This window comes from Arachis ipaensis, chromosome B4, assembly GCF_059453495.1.
Source record: "Arachis ipaensis isolate K30076 ecotype BB chromosome B4, ASM5945349v1, whole genome shotgun sequence".
Classification (NCBI taxonomy): domain Eukaryota; kingdom Viridiplantae; phylum Streptophyta; class Magnoliopsida; order Fabales; family Fabaceae; genus Arachis; species Arachis ipaensis.
In genome coordinates, this window is record NC_142439.1 from 3,978,764 (window position 1) to 4,000,000 (window position 21,237).

The 21,237-nt window shown below is 31.8% G+C and overlaps 2 protein-coding genes across 3 annotated transcripts; both read left to right on the forward strand.

The window, feature by feature from the left end:
* The first annotated feature begins 1,618 nt into the window (after nt 1–1,618).
* On the forward strand, nt 1,619–6,372 carry LOC107638456 (Transport protein particle (TRAPP) component). The gene is made up of 9 exons (XM_016341738.3): nt 1,619–1,829; nt 1,949–2,023; nt 2,223–2,311; nt 3,101–3,164; nt 4,163–4,240; nt 5,390–5,466; nt 5,573–5,639; nt 5,729–5,836; nt 6,021–6,372. The coding sequence occupies exons 2-9, from the start codon at nt 1,952–1,954 to the stop codon at nt 6,048–6,050; spliced, it is 585 nt and encodes a 194-aa protein (XP_016197224.1). The 5' UTR covers nt 1,619–1,829; nt 1,949–1,951; the 3' UTR covers nt 6,051–6,372.
* A 2,666-nt stretch (nt 6,373–9,038) lies between these two features.
* On the forward strand, nt 9,039–15,241 carry LOC107638457 (Ribosomal protein S18). 2 transcript variants are annotated; one of them, XM_016341741.3, is made up of 6 exons: nt 9,039–9,419; nt 10,153–10,331; nt 12,054–12,385; nt 13,587–13,682; nt 14,513–14,572; nt 14,671–15,241. In XM_016341741.3, the coding sequence occupies exons 2-6, from the start codon at nt 10,229–10,231 to the stop codon at nt 14,884–14,886; spliced, it is 807 nt and encodes a 268-aa protein (XP_016197227.1). In that variant the 5' UTR covers nt 9,039–9,419; nt 10,153–10,228; the 3' UTR covers nt 14,887–15,241. The 2 variants fall into 2 exon arrangements, with proteins under 2 accessions (XP_016197227.1, XP_088340360.1); XM_088484234.1 differs by lacking the exons at nt 9,039–9,419; nt 10,153–10,331 and having other exon boundaries at nt 11,791–12,385.
* The last annotated feature ends 5,996 nt before the right edge of the window (nt 15,242–21,237 follow it).

A 21,237-nucleotide genomic window follows, 5' to 3' on the forward strand; every position in this document is an offset into this window, starting at 1 on the left:
TCTCCTTCAGAGTTTTACATTGAATTTTCTGTTTTTTAGTGTTCATCTTTTCTTTTTTTTTTTTTTTAATAGAAAAAGGCATTATGTGAGGAATCAGTAAAAGCCATTAAGAAAAAAGACAAAGAGAGTTATTAGAAAAAGCCAGAAAATTATGTCAAAGCTCTTTTGTATATTTTTTTGTTTTGTACACATGATTCTGAGGGGATTTCTTTGCTAAGTTGGATGAGCACTTAGTGGTTGAAAATATAGAGAGTGGACTTAGTCAATTCTAACTTAGATAGAAACTAGGTTTGTCCCAGATAAGATTGGGTTGAATCCTAAAGAAATTGGTATTTGAGATTTTTGTGAAAGATAATGAAAATTCTTCCATTATTGTAAGAAAGAATGGATATAGGTCACATTGCATATGGTGGCTAAACTAGGATACATGGCTGTGATTTTCTTTTTTCTACTCTTCTTCTGTTTCACTTCGATAAGAAACAAAATAAAAGTCTCATGCATTATATATTTTTCAGAAGTCGCAGTTATCCAAAAATAACTAGTTATTCTATTCCTGAACGCATTTTCAAGAGACAAAATCAAATTGTCTCTTGAATTTTAACTTAGACGCATCAGCAACTAAGTTTTTATTCCAGTCAAAAGCAAAAAGCAAAATGAGATTAAAAAAGAGGTTATAAATTCAACCCCTCTTCTCTAAGTCATTCACAAACCTTCACATATTGTTATTCTTATTCTTATTGGTAATATCACTCTCTACATGTATACATGATTTTTTCTATCTTATATATTTGTATAATTTATAGAAAAGGAGTGATATTTTTAAAATTAGAATGAGAATATCCATTCTTTAATATCAGATTTAAAAAAAATTAAATTTATTATTTTTATTTTTTAAATTGGTTTAATAATTACGGTTCAACTTATAAAGTACGGACACTTTGCTGAGTTGTTGTGTTCGCATATCGGACCTATTTCGGATACGATACTCATCGGCACTCGTTCGACATGCGTGTCTGCCGTGTCCAACCATATCTTAATAAAAAATAAAAAAATTATCTTCTTAGACACACATAAATACCATCACGTGCAGCGCATCTAGTCTTATTTTTAATATGTATTTCTGAAATAAATTTAGAAATAATATATATTATTATTTATTAAAATAAAAAATATTTTAAATATTTTATATAATTAAAATAAGATATTAACAATAATTAAAAAATTAATTTTATATTTTAATATTAATAAAATATCAAAATATTATTAAATTTATCTGAAAAATACTTTATATTATATATATATATATATATAAGTGTTATAATATTTTAAAATTTGTGTGTCGAAGTATCTTATGTCTATGTGTGTCCCATGTATCACAGGATTCAACTAACTAAACTATTAAAAATACATTTGGTTTGTATTTTTATTTTCAATATTTTTTAATTTTTATTTTTAAAATTTTATAAAAAAAGAAAAATAATAACAACAATAAATCTTATTTTTTATTTTCACCTCCTATTTTGTTATTTCCTTTCTATAATTAAAAAAAAAAAAAAAAACTAAAAATGAAAACTTAAACTAAACCCAAATAAAATCTTTCTGAATCAGCTTCTCTACCAGATTATTAACCCAAAAGAACCACAAAACGTATCAAAGCCCAAAAGAAATCTCGTCTCTCTTCGCCTTCGCCATCTTCTGCTTCTGTCAGCCGCTGCTTCAGCTCTTGCCGGCGCCGCCACCCTTCTCCGATTCGCCGCCCCCTCTTCTCGTTGCTTCTTGAGTCCGCTTGCTCTCGCGGCTCCCATCCTCCGCTTCTTCTCCGCTGCAAGGTGCAGTGCTACTGCTCTCATTTCTTTTAAGCTAATTAGCTTTTCAGTCTTTTTTATCTTGTACCCTTTCTTCTCCGGTCAATTCATATTGTATCGTTTGAGGGTGATTGCAATTGCAGAAGATGATCGGTGTGGGAAAGATAAAGCAGTATACTAATGTCCTTGACAAGCCTCTCACCAAGGGCAAGCAAGAGGTTAGTTAGGTTTAGGTTTCCCTTCACTTGAAATCCATCCATTTCTCTGAGATCTCGCATTTCAATGCTATTATTTTCTACAGGAATGTCAGCGGAAGATTGAAATCTTTTAGTCAATCATAGATTATTATGGTTCTCACTGACTTCTGAGTCTGTTGATGTGTTTATTTCTTGGAATAATTTGATGCATTCGGTGCAGGTTAGTCTGAGTGCATTTGCGTTCTTGTTCTCTGAGCTTGTCCAGTACAACCAAACTCAGGTTGACAACATTGGCGAGCTTGAACGAAGGTGAAGAAAATACCAACTTGATCTTGTGTTTATGATGAGTAAACTGCTCTGTTATTAAGATATATCGCTTTTCTAGATACAAGGGACTGAATATTTAATGTTACATTTAATTATCTTTCGACGATGATTTCTTTGATGCGTATGGGAGTAGAAAGTGTGAGAGATCAAAATATGAGGCAGTAGCATGGCATGGCAAAGAAACTTCCATTACACATGTTTGGACATTTACTAATAGGAGGGGAAGGAGTACAATGAAGGACACTCAAACCCATATCAGCCATCCACAGATTTGGGGTTGAGGAGGGAGGAGGGAGGAGGGGACACTAGAACTTTTGGTCATCTATTTTTTTATTTATTTCTTTATTTTGCTATTTTACCCTTAAATTTTCTAAAGCACAATTACATGAGAAAAAGCACACCAACAACTAGGAAAAAAAGTATAACTATTTCCATTCTATTCGCTTACACTGTGTAGCTCCCAAACAAAAGTCTTAAACCATCTTTTCCTTTCGTCTTAAACTCCCAAACAATATAATAAGTTAATAACATACAACTAACCACTCCCTTCCACACTTTTCTGTTCTATTTATATTATTAACCAATACCTTCCATCCTCTTTTAAACTCCCAAACTTACCCTTATGTGTAGTGTTGAGGGATAATGTTTCTAGATTATAGGAACCAGAGATTGACCTGGCTTTAAAAATACCATTGTTCTGATGATTTGCTTTTATTATGTTTTGAAATCAATATAAAGTATGCTGATATTTATCAATGTTAAATGCACTAGACTGGAGGATGCTGGATATGCAGTAGGGGCCCGAGTTCTAGAGCTGCTTTGCCACAGGGATAAGGTAAATCTGCTATCATAATTCTCTGCAAAATCTTAGTTAACTTATCTGATTTGGAACAATTATTTGACACTGGACGCTGACATATGGAAAGAGTCGATTCCTATCTTTGAAGGATTATTATGTCTATTGGCTAAAATGTCCATAGATAAAACTATCATTTTATGCTGCATTCTGATCCTTGAGCTTTGTTGCTGGAGTCTTCAGTCTTGTACTTGTAAGCAAATTTGTTTCTATCAATATTTCTGACAGATTTGATTGCTTAAACTTGAAAGAATAAAAGGACGCGTATTTTTGCGAATCTTTAAAATATATAGAGTTCTTGATGTTCATATACATATTAGATTCTTCTATTTGTATATTCTACTTGATTATGATTTGATATCTACTTCTAGTCTACGTCTAGTATATATAATGGGGATTGAGGAGGGGTTTGGTGCAAAGATTTTTGTTCCTAAAATATCCTTCTGAAAAACATTTTCTGCTATGTATAGAATTTGAACCCAAACTTCTTTGGTTAGGATGTTAGATACTTACCATCTTGACTAATCTCAATTTTGTAACAATTTTATATATTTAATAATTAAAACGATGGACGTGCCTATTAATACACTTGTTAATATAATGTGTTACTGACAAGATCAGTGACTCACTGACTTGAGATTATCAGTATTACAATTTGAAATCTTTGCATGAGTCTATATGAGTAGAGTAGTATATTAATAGAAGTACCCTTCCTATGTAATGCTTCTTTGCCACCATCACATTTGACACTACGATTTTGTTTGTCTTGTAACATTCTCTTTATAGTGAGAGAATCTTGAGATGGTCATTATTTATTCAATACTGATTTGTCCTCGAGGAAGGTAGGTTTATTGGATCTATACGTTGTTTTGTTTGTATATATAGGCAATAGACAATTATTTGGGTTTGCCCATGAGCTGGGACATCTATAGTTGAGTTTAGGATGACTGAAATAGCAATAATTTCTGAAACTACAGGGAAATAGAAGGGAGACACGACTGTTAGGAATTCTCTCTTTTGTACACAGTACAGTGTGGAAAGTACTATTCGGAAAGGTTAGTTCCTTCATCAACTTTTTCTTTTATACCCAATATCTAGAACTGTGAAAATATTGTGTAACACAATCTTTTAATGCAAAAATAAAAATAAACTTATGTTGTACAATGGAATAACCTTTCTCATTCTAGTATGGTATGCCCTTCTAGAATCGCAACAAGGTTCTGGGAAATTCTAACTCAAAAGGAATACCAGCATTACCTTCTAAAAACAATTTTATCTTAGCTGTAAAAAATAGGACAGTATAAACTGTTTAGATTTTATGCAAATGTTGTTTTGGTGATTAGTGTTAACAAGCTTGTGAGGCTGTTCAAAGTATTTGAATTTGATCCTTGAGGTTCACTTTGATGATCTGATGTGGTCGTTGCCTCCTTGGGATGAGTACAGCATAACTATTAGTGACAAGTCAAAGACCTTGTAAATGTTGAACAAACATAGATATCATGTTGTCATTTCATAATCAGTTGGACATGGTTTTGAGATTCTCATTGTATTTGAGCAAAAAATCCATAGATCGCCCCACACTTTTTATTCATCAATGTTTTCCTTGCGTCTGTTTTCATTTGTTGAATAGTAACTTCAAGATGTGTTGTTAATAGCCAATACAACAAATGCAAATACAAAATGCTTGAACTGTGAGAATTATTCAATATGAAGACATGTATATAGAGTAGGTATAAATGAAGGTTAAAATTCAATAAACCACCATGAAGTAATATTCATTTGCACCCCATTCCCTTCTCTTTGAACTCTTTCTTCCTCTCTATCCCATGTTAAACTCATCAATACAGCTTTTTGCGCCAACAAAAGTGTTTATAATTTTGAATGTTGCCCTACCAATGTGTGCATAAAACCGCCTTGGAGGAATTCAATATATGGTTGGCTGGCTGCCTTTTCTACTCAAGACCCATGGCTGCGTGGGGTTTCATGTGTTTTGGCCCTCCATCATTTATGTAAGAGTAGAAATGAATGGATCATTAGTGCCCTCTATGTAATGATCAAGAACTTATTTTTAATTTTGTGGAGATAATGCAAAGCAAACATTTTCACTAATTTGTGTTCTGTTCTGGTTTCCTATGGATTAGGTCAATTAGCAATTATCTAAATTATTACCATCTTATTACTCTCTTTTTTCCTCCTTTTTTTAGGTAGCAGACTCTCTGGAAAAAGGAACTGAACATGAAGATGAATACATGATCAGTGAAAAGGAGCTCCTAGTAAACAGGTGACAGAATTTGTTAGCATCAACAAACGTCTTATTACACAGTAATTACATACTTGCTTTTTGAACATAAATAACAATGACCTAATGGATCATCTATTGCTTATAGATTCATTTCTATTCCAAAGGATATGGGAACGTTTAATTGTGGAGCGTTTGTTGCTGGAATAGTACGGGTATGTGCATCTTTTACCTTCAACCTGTTTTATGATTTTTCTTGTGCAGCATTAAACTGTGATTTGTTTTGTTTCATTCATCCATATAGGGTGTTCTGGACGGTGCCGGGTTTCCAGCTGTTGTAACTGCTCATTTTGTGCCTGTGGAAGGCCAACAACGACCTAGGACAACCATTTTGATAAAATTTGCTGAAGAGGTAAAGTTGCCATTGAATTTGCTTTCAAATCTGCCATTGCACATCCATTCTTTTCTCAAGTCCTAATCAAACAATCGACATCCTGGTCCTCTTCTTTTCTTTTCTTTTCTTTTCTTTTTCTCATTTTTTATTTGGAGCTCTCTCGATCCTCTTGAAACCAGATTAGTTTGTTTCTGTCCTGCAGGTGTTGCATAGAGAAGCAAGATTAGGCTGATGTTTTTACTGAAGATTTTCAGTTAAGATATTTTTAATGAGTATTGTACATCTCATTATAGGAAGATTTGGAACTTTCACCTCTACATGTGAGAAAATAATCCAGAAATTTACATGATTCTATTCTATCCTATTGGTATTGTGTGTCGAAAATTAAATTTAATGTTGAAAAACTGTTCTCGTGCTTCATATGAATTTCAACATTTCCAGGTCTTGCCTCTGGTGGTATTTGGATTGAGTAAGTATAAAACACCACAAATTGTAGCTTTGATTTGTTAGAAACAATTGGAATGAAAATGCCAAGTCATGCTGTTTGGGCATCACTGATGTTTTCTGCTCACCGCACAATATTTTTGTTTTTTATTTTTATTTTTTATTTTTCTCTCTCTCGGTTAATAACAAAAAGGTTGATACATGAAATCAAGTGGATCAGTTCAAAAGAAATAAAATACCAGAAACACACACCAAGGGACATAGAACAAACACTTGATTTCATACTATCAATAACCTCACAGCTCAAAGTAAAATAAATAAATAAGGATAAAGTTTCTCTAATAACCACAGTGATTTACAATCAATAAATTTCAGTATGAAATATATTTGGTGAAAATATCTATTTTACTCTTCCTAATTAAAAAACTTTGTGCTTTCTCTCTATCTCTTTTATCTTTCCTTCCAAGTGTTCATTTTCCTGTTGCCTTCCACTCCTGCTCTCTATATCCCTCTCCTTCCACCTCCTCCTCCTCTCTAGTGGTGGGAAATATCTAATACTATCCGAAGGTTGAGGTTAGGGTCTTTGGGTTATGTAATCTCTAATTCAATTACAACTATTTCTTTTCGTCATTGTATACTATTCCAAACTTTTAAATTCCACCGAGTCATCCTGTGCACGACCTGTGGTAAAGTCAATAGATTGCTGGATGCATAAGATATGCATAAGATAGGATTCAAATCTTTGACACTTGTTTAAGTGGACAAGTGAGTTGACTATTCGGCCAACCCAAATTGTTCCCGGAGTTGACATTTAACCCCTAAAAGACCACCTCATGTGACTTACCATGTCCCGTGCAATATACAGATAGAATCAGAGACATGATAATCAAACTTCACAGACCACAGCATCACCTGAGAAGTTTGAATACATACAAGCATCTACATTTGGTTACAAACATTGTATTTGACCATTACAAATTATGATTCCAAGTTACAAATTATGAGGTTGATAATTTTTCTTTATTTTTCTTCATCCATCCATCACCGATACATGAAATGACCTCTAGTAAAGTAACAATATCCTTCCAATATAGTTATATACTTGTTCTTATTCAGATTTGCATTTAATTTTCTCAACTGCATACAAGCATATGTTTCTGGTTACAAATATCAGTTTTAGTGTTCATGATTTTTTTTTTTTTTTTGATAAGTGGAGCACTCACTAAAGCCATGAGGCAGTGAGAAGACATTACAGACCACACGACAGCAAACAAAACTATGCAACACACAGCAACAAGCATTACAATGCTGATACTGTTTCTCACATTCCATAATAAAGGAAACTAAAAAAAGCATCAATAAACAACAATGCTGGTCACCTTGGAACATGATTTATAACTTATATAGAATACTTCTAATAGGAGGCAATGTATGTATGCAATTATTTATACTTGAGTATGAAGTTATTCTTTTCATATTGTTGTTAGCATAATCATGACATAATAGTAAATATAAAAATAGCAGCTGTTAGTGGTTGTATTTATATCTGATATTATAATTCTTTATATGAACTTATATTATTCGTATCTTGTACTGTATTATTTTTAGTAGTTGTATTTTGAGTGGGATCCGATAGAGCGAAAATCTACTCCTATCCATCACCTGTCATTCCTACTAAAAAAACAACTTTGATATTAGGTAAACCCATACAGATTCAAACATTTTTTTTCTTATAGAACTATAATCTATTAACACTGTTCTACTGAGCATGGCCATTTGTTTTACTTGACTTTTTATTTCATTGTTAACAATAAATAAACTAACATTTTTCGAGTTTTGTTTCACAATCTTAATTTAAAAGGTAGAAATGACTCCTCTTATAGATGTCTCAATATCTCAATTGTAGCTTTGATGTAAATTAAAGAAACAAAAGTGATAGTCACAAAAAATATGTAAAGTACCGGAGAAAAAAATAAAATAAAGAAATTAAAAGATAAAAAAATAAGAAGGTGCAAAAAAAGAATTAAAAAGTAAATAATTTTAATTAAAAATATAAAAATATGGTACAAGAGTTTGATTTCAGATTTCAAAAAAATTATTTAAAATTTTCAATTTTACTATGTATGCTGAACTGAGAGTGTATTTGGATTTCGAAAATTTTTTTTAAGAAAAATAATATGATTATATTATGTCTAAATTTCTATTTATAGGCTAGTTTAATGTCTAATTGATAGTTATTCTAAAAATTGTGTGAATTTTCAAACAACGATCAAGTAATTGTTTTCGCCTTTTGTCTTTTGTCTTAGATAAAAATTTAGGTGCAGCTAACTTCATGTGAAGTTGATAGTTGAGAGTCATTAAATAATTTGATAAATTTAACTAAATTATTATCTAACAACTCTTATTTATCAACTTCACATGAAGTTAATTACACCAAAATTTCTACCTTTATCTTAACACCTCATTTTTTATCGGCAACAATAGTAAATTATACTCCTGGAAATACGTTGTACTAAACAAATTTTGTCAATTATTTTATACTTACATAGTTACATTAGTATAACTCAAATTGATCCATGAAAATTAAAATATTATAGCAAAAATCAACCGAAATTTTAAAACATATTTATTTTATTAAATATTTTTTTAAAGAATTATACTTTTGCCTAACAATGTCAATGTGTTAGAGTATAATTCTAAAAATTGGATTGGAGTAATCGGCTCAACCTTAATAAAAATCCAATTTGTAGTGTACCGATTAAAAATCCGGCAAAACCAATCACGTGAAGCCAAATTTTTTATTTTTATTTTATCTTTTTGTAAAAGGAGCTTAAACAAAGTTGTCTACTGCTGAAAAAACAAAAAACCCTAAATCATTACCCACGAAACCTCCCCTACCCTTGGCTGTTGTTGTCGCTTCCATCTTCCTGTCTGACGTCACGGAGTTGCCGTCGCCGTTATCGTTACTCCGTTCGACCTCTCCTCCTTCATTGCTACTCCGTTCAACTCCTGCATCGCCGCCTCTTTCTCTGCCGCCTGCGCGTTGTTTTTACCGTCTCTGCTCGCTCGGGTCACCGGCATCTCTGCCACTCGCCTTTCTGCTCTCCTCTCTGGCCACGTCTTTACTCGCCTCTTCTCTCCGTCTCTGCCCACCCTAGTATGACATTTTGACATTCTCAATTTCCGCATTGAATTTGCTTAATGATTCATGAATTCGATTAGTAATTTATCCTCATTTCTGCCATGTTTTTGTTGAGTTGCTGACTTGCTGTTCAATTGGATTTTTTTGTTTATCCTAATTTCATGAATTTGATTGGTAATTGGAGATTTTCGCTGTTTAATTTGATTGGTAATCTATCCTTAATTTTATTGCCGAGTTGCTGTTTAACTTTTGTGTTGAAAAGTAGACAAAGTATTGTGTGAGAAGTAAAATTTTGAATTTTATTATCATTGAATCAGTGAATTTGGATATTTTGAAATGAGGAATGCTAGGGGGCCAGCAATTTTGGTGTTTTGTAACCATCAATTGGCCATCAATAGTATTGTTAATGGTTTGAGATTACATCTAATGGTGAGAAATCACTCACTTTTGTTTTGATGGTTAAATGCTGGCCAGAAAACACAAAAGTTGCTGGCCCCCTAGACTTTTCCTTTTGGAATTTATATTGGTATATTTTAAATAATTTTATTTTATATTTAATTAAACTGATTTGACCACGGTTCAAACATGGTTGGACCACTGAATCTTGGAACCAATCACTCGGCCGGTTCAGTTCTCGCATCCTTGTGTTAAAGAATAAAGAAAACCTCCAATTTTGTCTTTCTTCAATCTTTCGTAGCATTATTCTTGTGATTAGTGTTGTAACATTTTCCCTCTGTAAATTGGGAAGGTTTGCAAAGCAACAGCAGACCACTTTTTGTAGCAGAAGTTTTGTTAAAAGAGCAGGAGAAGCAGCCAAAAGAACAATGAATATACTCTCAGTTTCACGTAGGTCATTGAATTTTGTTTCGATAAATCAGTTTCGTCAGACACATTTGCTCAGAAGACTTTCTACATGGCAGTTTACTGGTACTTTGGATTTTATCCATTTTTTCTTTTTGCTGATATCAATAGTTGATATTTCTCATTATTTGGATGTTTTCGCGTGTTGGTTCTAATTTTGTGTCTGATTGAGCTTGTGTATCTGTTTGACCATGTGAAAGTCTTGTTGTTTTTAATCCTGATAGTGTGTGACTGTAAATGTTGCTAAACAAATATGATTTTGAGGGATAGATTTTCTTCCCAAAATTATACTTATAGAGTTGGCATGATTTAGTTTTCATGTAAAAGCAGAACCAAATATAAAATTGGTTTATGACATCTCAATATTTTTGAAGCAGTTTATTGTACACATACTTACTGAAAGAGAAAAGCTCTTCACCTCTCTCTCTCTCTCTCTCTCTCTCTCTCTCTCTCTCTCTCTCTCTCTCTCTCTGTTGGGGAGGGGGGGTCTCTTCCCACCAGAAGCTTTAAAGTCTCCTTATTTGGTTTTCATAGCATTGATTGTGTGGCTTTACGAGCTGATTTTGACTGGCAAATAGCATTCACTCTTTCTATCAAGTAAAACTGGTAATAAAAAAACTACACCAAGTCAAACAAATTTTGATCTGCAGCAGAAAAAAAACAGTTAAGTTGCTTTTATAAAAAAAAATGGAATCTGGCTTTTAAATTTGGTTTTGGTTTGCTTACAATTTGGTTTGGTTCCAATCAGGAAGGTTTCCATGCACAACCCTAACTTCTTGGATCTGCTTACATTTGACATGTTTTAGACTTAGTTCCTTTAGGCATATTTGGGGCATGAATTGTGAATGTCTTGTTAGTTATTACTTTATTCTCAAGTTTGAAAATGATGGTGATGTAACTATATTATAGAAGTCATCATTATTAATTGTAACCTGCTGATTTATATTGTTGTCTCGCTATCTGGTACAGATTTAGTATTGTGATTCCCAAATTACATCATTATATCGCATGTCATTAGAACCTTTTAAAGGCATGTTTGTTTGCTATTTCGAGAACTAATAATTCCTAAAGATCTAGAAGTATGCATGATCCTGCTTTTAGAATGGATCCTAAACACATCAAATCACAAGATAGCTGTAATAAAGTAAGAGAAAGAACGTACAAATGCTGAAGAGTATGAGAATTTTCTTTTATAATATTTGTGTGTCTACCTAGTCTATGCAAAATAATTATAGTATTGCTGGTACAATGTGCATATTGGAAGGGACAAATTGATGTGCTGTATGAAGGAAGAAGGAATAGAAGTGAAATTAAAGAAAATCTCTGGACATTTCAATTTATAATATGCTCAGCTGAGACCTTCATGCTTGCTTCCTTTATTACAAGGATAGTATTATTTTTGTTGCAAATCTTTGGGGTAAATACAATGCTATTCCTAATGTTTTTTCCGTCCTATTTGCGTTCCAAACGTTTTAAAAGTGACTTTAACTTTCCCACTTAAGTCCACCAAAAATCAATAAAGGAGGGTGTATATCCTTTCAAATTGTCTTTTTTAGGAATTTAGCAAAGAACCTGTTCTTACATAGACATGGGAAGATGGGAAATGGGGAAGAGGACAACAATATCCTCGATCGTTGGAACCAAAATGTTAGGAACAACATTAATACATGCCCTCAATGTTTGGAACCAAGATGATAATTTGCCCTTATACAACATCTCTAGATGTTCAATTTCTTTCTCAGATTTATTTACTTATCTTTGTGAAACCCTTACCGGAGGTTCAAGCAGATAATGGCACTGTTAATCAGCAAACTAATAAGTTAGAGACTCCGGAGGAGTTTGAGGGGCGGATTTTTGGTGATAATCCTGGGAGAAGTTCTTCAGTTGATTCCTTTTTTGAAAAGGTTTCTCGTTGGGGAAAGGCTCAAGATAGATCTAAAGGTGAAAACTCATGGTTGGATGATCTAGAAGAAAGTTTTGACACATTATCTGATGGAATGGATGGAAAACTGAAGAATGCTGCACGATACTTTGAATATGATTCAGACGAAGTCGAAGAAGAAGACTATTCTTTTCGACATGATGCCACCTTTTGGCCTTACACAACGTATGAATTAAGGGTATGTTAAATAAAAATGGCTCATTCCCGCTGCTTATCACTGTTATATTTCCACATTTTGCTTTAACATTCCGACATTCTATGAATTTTTACTTTTATTTTTTATTTTTTTATTTTGGTCTTGGCATTTGCGTTTAAATTAATCTTTGATGTAATGATAAACTAAATTATACACAGATGTTTCATGGAAAAGTATTCCTTGAAGTGTATTTACAATTCTTTTCTGAAATATTGTGTGTTTGTTTCTTTTAGAGGATGTTTGGCTTGTTTCATAAACCTGTTAATTGCAAGTAGACTATACTTACAGCTGATTGCAAATTCCTTTTCAAGTGCACCATGGAATGTCTCCTACTGTTTTCAGCTACAACCGCACATCAAAACCATCATTGCCTCTCTAAACGCGTGAAAGATTTGAAACATAACAAATAAAATATATTATATAGTAGCTGTAGTACTAGTTTCCATAAAAAAGAAAATCTGTCGAAAAATTAATTGCACCAAACAAATGAAAGTATGGCAACCTCTTATGTGGCCCGATCAAAGACAGAACTCGGGTGGGTGATCAGAGTTATCTACATTGTAGGTACCAGTTGGAAAAGCAGGGGAGATTTCTTTTAACTAGAAAAAGGCACTGTAATTATAATCAACCCTTGTTTTTACTAATACTTCTCATGAAAGAGACAAAATCTATATTGCATTGGCATGTTTAATATTTCCGGTGGCTGGAGAGAATCACTAATGCCACTCCCTTCTTTTCCTTTCTAAGATTTTTGTGATAATATTGATCATTTTGGTCTGTTGCATGGTGACTGATAGCTGTTGTTTGCTTAGTTGTTTTTTAGAGTTCCCTTTTTTTTATTTGCAGTTTATCTTTGTTGAAGATTTCTTACCTCCAGCCTGTTGTATTGATTTGCCTTCCTGTCCCTTCTAAAATCTTCAGTAAAAAAATAATAATAAAAACTTAACTACATTTTTTTTGCATGGAAGGATTTAAATTACATGAAATAACATAGGGTCATTCAGATTTCAGATTGAGCCTCAGGCATAGTAGCCAATGTTAAATTCGTAGCTTACCTCCTGTGTGACTCCATTAACTGCTATGCTTCCTTTATACCTGTGATATTTGCAACCTTTTTTGGTTTTCATTTGTACCAAGTGTATCATAATGGAGTTCTGATTTGTACAATTTCTTTCTTTTTCAGGATCTTGACTTTACAAAACCTGGCGTACGCAAACCCAAACCGAGGGATGAATTCCAAATAACCACGAAAGAAGTTCTTAGTCAGGCAGATTTCAGGGTTAGCACTTATGAACTCTGTTGTAGTAGTTCCATTATGAGAGCAAGTCTGTATCATCGGTTTAATTTCCCTGCCATTCCAATTGCTATGGCTATGTGAAAATTACCTCATGCAACTGTGTTGAAAACTTAAAATATACATCCATCATTGCTGATCCATGTGGTTAACTTAGTAAAACACAAATAAAGATAAAACTCTTGCTATTCGTTTATGGTTTGTTAGCAGACTTGACTAGACGGACAAGGTTTAGTTAATGTTGTGAGTGGTTTGATGCAGATGTTTAAGGCATAGGTTATACTAGCATAATGAAAAAAAAAGCTGCACTAGAGTTACAAAGTATTAGCTTGTTAACATTTTTGTTCATCTTCTCAAGATTGTTGAAATGGTGCCAATGAGTCAACTATGATACTGTCTTAGCCTTTGCCATGTTTTTGTTTTATGACAAAGAAATGACTTGCAGATGTTATTTATATTCAGTTGATTTAATAGATGCAATGAAGTTTACATAGTGTGAATTTTAATAGCCAGTTTGATGTGAATTTAAATGGAAGTGTAAAAAGTTCGGCTTACATTTTTCATTGGCAACGCATACCTAATAATTTTTTCGTTGTCCCTCATGTTAATACTAAATTAATCATCATGAAGTTTTGGGTAATTCTACTTTACTGATGTGAAGGCAGATGAAGGTAAGGGAATATTTGTGACAATCTGTGCAGCAACTTTATCTTTTTGCTTCATTCTTGCTAATGAGGATCCATTGCTAATGTATGAGATCTCTGGTACTGCTATTCTTGGAATGACTCTTGATAGATTTAATGTTTTATATGCAGAATGTTAGTTTCCTAGCAAACTTCATAACAGAGGCAGGAATAATTATTAAGAGAAGCAAGGTCTCTCTCTCTCTCTCTCTCTCTCTCTCTCTCTCTCTCTTGTCAGGTGTATTTGAATTGTGAGATCTTACCATCCATTTCTTGATGTCTTTGAGTAGACTGGCATTAGTGCAAAGGCTCAAAGGAAGGTTGCTAGAGAGATTAAAACTGCTCGTGCTTTTGGCTTGATGCCTTTTACAACAATGGGTACAAAGGCATTTATTTCTGGGAGAACCATGGAGAATGTTGATGATGACTTTGCATATGAGACTTTTGGTAGAAAAATGCATGCCAATCCTGCTATGGAAGATGACTACTCACGAGAGCGTAGATAAAGATGTGTGTTCTGTGGGGGTTCAGGTAGCTTGCATCTAATCTACATTTTGTGCTTTTTGATGTTCCTCTCCTGCTTAGAGACCTGAAATTGATTGAACTTCAATTCGCAGCAAGAGCTTTGATTACTAAGGTGTGTATGCGTAGTTTATGCTAGTATAAATCTTGAAGCTACATGGTCTTATTTCCTTGGTAGTATCATCATACCGCCCGGGTTGGAGGCGTAGAAATTTATCCTTTATGCAGATTTCTTTCAATGTATCTGGATAAATAAGTCCTACTTAATTTTATTATACGACATTAAGTTCTCAAAAAATATCATTATAATTTATAAGAGAAATTAGTTTTGCTTTGAAACGCCACGTTTTTTTTTACTTATCACAAAATAACCTTGGCCCCATGATTTTGAAAACTCGGTCGAATTGAAAATCGATGACTTAAGTGGTTCGGTTTGTAAAGGAAATCGTCCAATTCTAAAATTGGAATTGAACCGGTGAATCGGACGAGAATCACCATTACTTCTACTGCCACCATTGGCTTTTGAGGAACTCATTAGGCATGAACTTGTGTCCTCTTGAAGTATTCAGTTAGCTTTAATCCACACATGCTCCCCCCACCCCCACCAAAAACACTTTTCCTTCAACCCTTTGTCAAAAAGAAATGAACTTTGAAACTCCATTCAGCATCACCACTTCTCTTTAGTAAGGTGCACAGAGATAAAAATTGCAGCCAAACAACACAAGAGGGAAGCAAAGAGGGAGAAAGGAGCCAATCATGTGTCTTTTTTGTGAGATTTGAATTGCTGTTCTGTTGGCAACTTGGCATACAAAGGAAATTAAGAAAGATGTGATTCTCTAGGTTAGGGTTATATTTTGATATTTGGGCTTTGTTTTTTCTGATTGTATCTTTAGATACCTCAAAGGAGAAGAAGAATTATATCTAATATATATTCTCAATTTTTTTGGAGTTCCATTTTGGTGTGATTAGGTGGAGCAATTGGAATATACATCACACATCTAAATATTCTCACATGAGATATATTTGGCTGTTGGCCAAAAGCCAATTGTAAAATAGAGAATTTGTGGTAACAAGTTGGTCTTAAACAAATAAGTATTGCAGCATGTAAAATAGTATGTTTCCAAGCAAAAATTGAGAGATTCGTTCTCATAAGCAAAGGTTTAGCAATCAATTGAAGTTTAATATGTGATTCTACTAGCTTATTTTGTGTATGAACATGAGTAACGATATTCAACACTTATATCACTGGCCATACAATATGTATCAAAGACTTCGGAAGTAAATCACCAACATTGTTAAGGCAAATTGTTTTGATTGAATTTTATAATTTGTGCAAGTAGTCTCACAAATTAAATACCAAGTTGCATGATGATAATAAGCACATATGAGACCATCTTAAAAATGCATCTATTATGACATAAAGTATCTAAAAGATTCACATGGTGAATGAATTGGTTTACATATATCACCTTGAATCCGTTCAAGAAATTCAGAGAATTCAAATCCAATGTTTGTTACTAATGGCCTTATAATAATTTTTTCTTGAGAACATGCAATACAAGGTCACTAGATTGAAGAATCTTATGGTTCTTCAATGAATGCCCTTGTGAGTTTTCAATGATCCTTAGCATCATTATTGTCTAGGGTGACTTAATCGGTCTTGCTAATTAGTGAATTCATTTATGCTAGTAAATTCTGGTTTATTATAGCATGTAATTTAATTGTACTAATATGAGTATAATGTATATCAGAGTATAAACAATTTTTCTAATATGACATTCTTATTTTAATCACAACTCGTAATATAGAGAAACTCATTGTTATCTTTATTTACTTTCTCAATATGATATCCATCTTTACGGATATCTTCAAAACTCAATAAATTTCTTTGAGACTTTGTAAATAATAACGCATTATCTATATGAGTTTTGTTACTCTAAAACAAAATAACAACTCTTCCAGAGTTATTAATCATTTTGCTTGTAACAATAATGGTAGCAATACTTGCCCCTTCATGTACAAGGTTGGCAAAAAAATTTGCTTTTGAAAATAGTGTGTGTACTTACACTATTCACAAGACAAATATCTTATTCTTGTACCTTCATCATTTTCTTCACAAAAAAAAATAATAAATAAACATGTAAAAATGCAATTCAACGTATAATTTATCTTAAAAATTATTTTTTATGAAATTTGTAACTCAATGATTTTGTTAATGTATATGTATGTAATTAATTAAATCATATTCTTTTTTGCTTAGTTATTTTATTTATTGTACACATATTATAATAGCACAAATTTATTTATTGATTCTTTGAAATTTATATAGAAGGACAAATTTAAAATTAAATACATTTAAATATAAATAAGTAAAAATATACATTAATATATCAAAAGTCAAACAAACAACAAGAAAAGAAATTATTCAATATTTTTATTATTGATCAGATGACCAATATTTTTTTAACATCCTTAAAGAAATTAGACATATCATAATAAGTTGTGATAAGAACATCTTTTAAAATAAAATTAGTTTCTATCTTTTTTTCATTCTCTTTTAAAGATGATTAGTAAAGTTCAACTAAATACTTTACCATAGACAAGTGCTTTCTATATTTTTATTGTGCTCATTTTTCTTTTCTTTATTACTTCACTTTTTATAAAATCTTTATTATTGAATAATCTTTTCTTTTTGTTTGTCATATTTAATATTTTTATTGTGTCTATTTTTCTTTTCTTTATTATTCTACTTTTTATAGGATCTTTATTATTGAATAATCTTTTCTTTTTGTTTTGTTATATTTATTACTGAAATAGTGACTTTTAATATTTTTGAGATTACAATATGCACATTTATTTTGGGACGTAGTTATCAGAATTGGACTGGATCGATTAATTCAATAAAAAAAAAACTGGTAAACTGATGGTTCAGCAAATTCAATTTATTATTTAGACCATTTGTATAATTAATTCGGTCAACAGCAGTCAAATTCGTGAATAACTAGGGTTTCAGTAATCTAGGCATGGTCTAGTGCCGGACCTGCGCCTCCACTTGCTTGACCTACGTGCCTCCTCCGTGTGGATCATCGTAAGAGTACCAACAACCTTGAATCTGGGAGGGGACAAGGCTTTCACCGTGTAATTTTGCCACTTTGATATATATTGCACTTATAGTTGCGTTTATTTCTTAGAATAGGATGAGACAAGACCATAGTTGTAAAAACCGGTAAACCGGACCCTACACCAGTCCGGTCTGAAATTAGGACCGTTCAAAGTAGAGAATCAGAACAAACCGGTTGAACTTGTAATGAACCGGCCAAATCTAGTAAAAATCAGACCGAATCGAACCATTTGGCTCTCCATAAGCTCCAACGTGCCAAGTGTCAAAGCTGTGTGACTTTTGGAAAATTTTCCAAAATGGCTTTCATAGGATTCGAACTGCTCACTCTAGGGTTGCAAGAAGGACAATTTGACCACCAAACTACATTGCTTTTTACTAATACATATCCAAATTATAATACATATAGCAATTTTCTATTTACTTATATTTAATTAATTTTAATTTTAAAGTCATTAATTTTTAAATCAATTATATTTTATTTAACTATAAATTTTATTAATATATATATATATATATATATTAAAAAGATAAAAAAATTATTAATCGTAATTTATTTTTTCTTTTCATGATTATATGATATATATTAATATTATTTTTTCAATAAATACTTGTAGTATATAATAATAGGTAAAGACTCACATGCAGTTGTCTTCATATGAAGTTGATAGGTGAAAATCGTTAGACGATATTTAGTTAAACTTGTCAAATTATTTAACTATTTTTAAATATCAACTTCACATGAAAATTAACTGTATGTAAGTTTTTACTTATAATAATATAATAATACAATAAATATAAATTAATTAATAAAATATTAAAATTTGAAAATGATAATTATTTTTATAAAAATAAAATAAAAATACTTATAATAAAGAAAAAATAATTAAATTTTATATGATTATTTAATTATACCGGGTTAACCGGTTCGACTAGTGACCCACCGGTTGAACCAGTAATCCAGTGACCCAGTAACCTTACCGGTTCGATCACCGGTTCGGTTCTGACAACTATGGACAAGACACTAAAAATAAAATATAAAAGATATAGACATAAAATTTAGTGTCTTGTATTTTGTTTGGTAATAAAATAGAATAAATTATAAAAATCTAATTTATTCTCTTTTTTTTATTCAAAAATTTTGAGAAGAAAAATAATTAATAATAAAAAGTATAATTATGAAAAATTAACAAAAATAATGAAAAAAATAAAAAATAAGTTGTATCTTTTGTTAGTGTTTTTGTGTCTTTTCTGTTAGGATGGACACAAAATACACTAATTCAGCATTTTTGAACACAATATCTCTGTCTATGTCTTAACTGTCAAACACAATTTTGTATATCTGTATCCTTGTCTCAGTATCCTATTCATATAAACAAACGCAGCCGATATGATATAGACGCATTTAATTGCCACAAAAATAATTTTTTTATTATATCTGCTTATAGTTATTATAGACCCCTTATATATATATATATATATATATATATATATATATATATATATAAAGACATAAATTATATTATAATATATATAATTTATACATAATTTAATTAAATAAAATTTGAATGATATGAAATATTACTTTTATAATTCAATAATAACGTTGTATTTTTGTTTTTTTTATTGCTTAAATTCAGATTTTATTATAATTTTATATATTGCATCATTACTTATATTTAAAAATTAATATTTGTTTGTTATTAATATGTTTTTGAAGACATGTTATTAAATTTTTAATTTTAAACTTGGTGGTTTAGTGACCAAATTATCTGACCAAATCAATTATCGATTTGGTTCTAATAATTATGCTTTGAGGAATGGTGCACTGAACTTAATAATTTTTCATGAGCAATTTATTATTTTGTTTTGTCACAAAAATATATGTAATTAATTTAAAATATTTTGTAAATTCTTTCTCTCGATATTACTGTTAGGAGTATATCTGAAATATGAAAAGATAGAATATTTTTTCTCCAATATATCACTATCTGTAACACTTCTTTCACACAATTTTAATTGGGAGGTTATTTTGAACATTATGGAATTATATTCAACGATGGACTTAAAATCATATAACTGCAAATATAATAATTCATATGAGAAATTTGGAATAATCACCAATTTTTTGTGATAATGCCTTTCCTATATGTTCTTCCATAGTTATGTTGGATATTTTAGTGGAAGATATTCATTTTTCAATTCTTCGTCAAGACGACAATAAAGAAAAATCTGATTTAATGGCTTCCTTTCTTTCTTCCAGTTTACCTACCTGAGCTGCTTTAACCCAATTCCAATGACTTTCAATTTTACTTGTTGCTTCTTTGAATCCTCCAAAAAATTTGGGCAAATTTCTCACTTCATGTCCTAGCAAAGCATAGTAATTATAGACTACTCCCAAGCGTTCATAATAGAGTCCAATTTTTAATTTTTTTTGTTTGGTCCAGCCAGTTTCAGCAAGTATTTGAATTTATTGAAGTTATTTATCTCTATTTGTGCTTTTATAATTCTTGCTTCCTTTCCTTTACAATGTTGTGATTGAACCAATTTTGTTTCCCAGTTTGCGTCCTACCTCGAGGCTTTTGAATTGTTCGGGCAAACCCCATAATTGAATCCAAATCCGGAAGGTAGAGATCATCTTCGCTTCTGCAGCTCCTCCTTCACTCCATTCTTTAACGTGGAGCACATACCCTTTGAATAGTCATGGTGATCCTCTTTCAATTCTCTTTGCTTCATCCTCGTTTTCAAAGAAAAGTTGAAAAAGGTTGCAGTCCTTCTCTACCACTTGAAAACCCTCCGGTCTACTCTATATTGCCTTCATAGCGCTTTCCATTGTGCCTACAGAGAATATTCGATCAACAAAGGTTCTCCCCATAAGGCTTTTTTTATAGGCTTGTACTCTAATGGATATGTCTTTCTCCTCAATTAACACCACATCCTCCTTATTCTCGTTAGCCTCTGGATTATAGTGATTGTGATATGTTCCTCTTTCGTCCATGTCTGGTAATAGCAGCAGTATTTTGGGATATGTAAAGAAGTATTGATTTTGAGAGTTTAACCTGTTAGAATAAATTAATTTCAATATCCCAGATCATCCATATTGAATCACCAAAAATATATATATCATAATGCGGAAGCGTACCTGAATTCATAAACATGAATCATACGATCGGAAGAGTTTGGATCTTGTGGTTCTTTCGATCTTCCTCAACCAAAG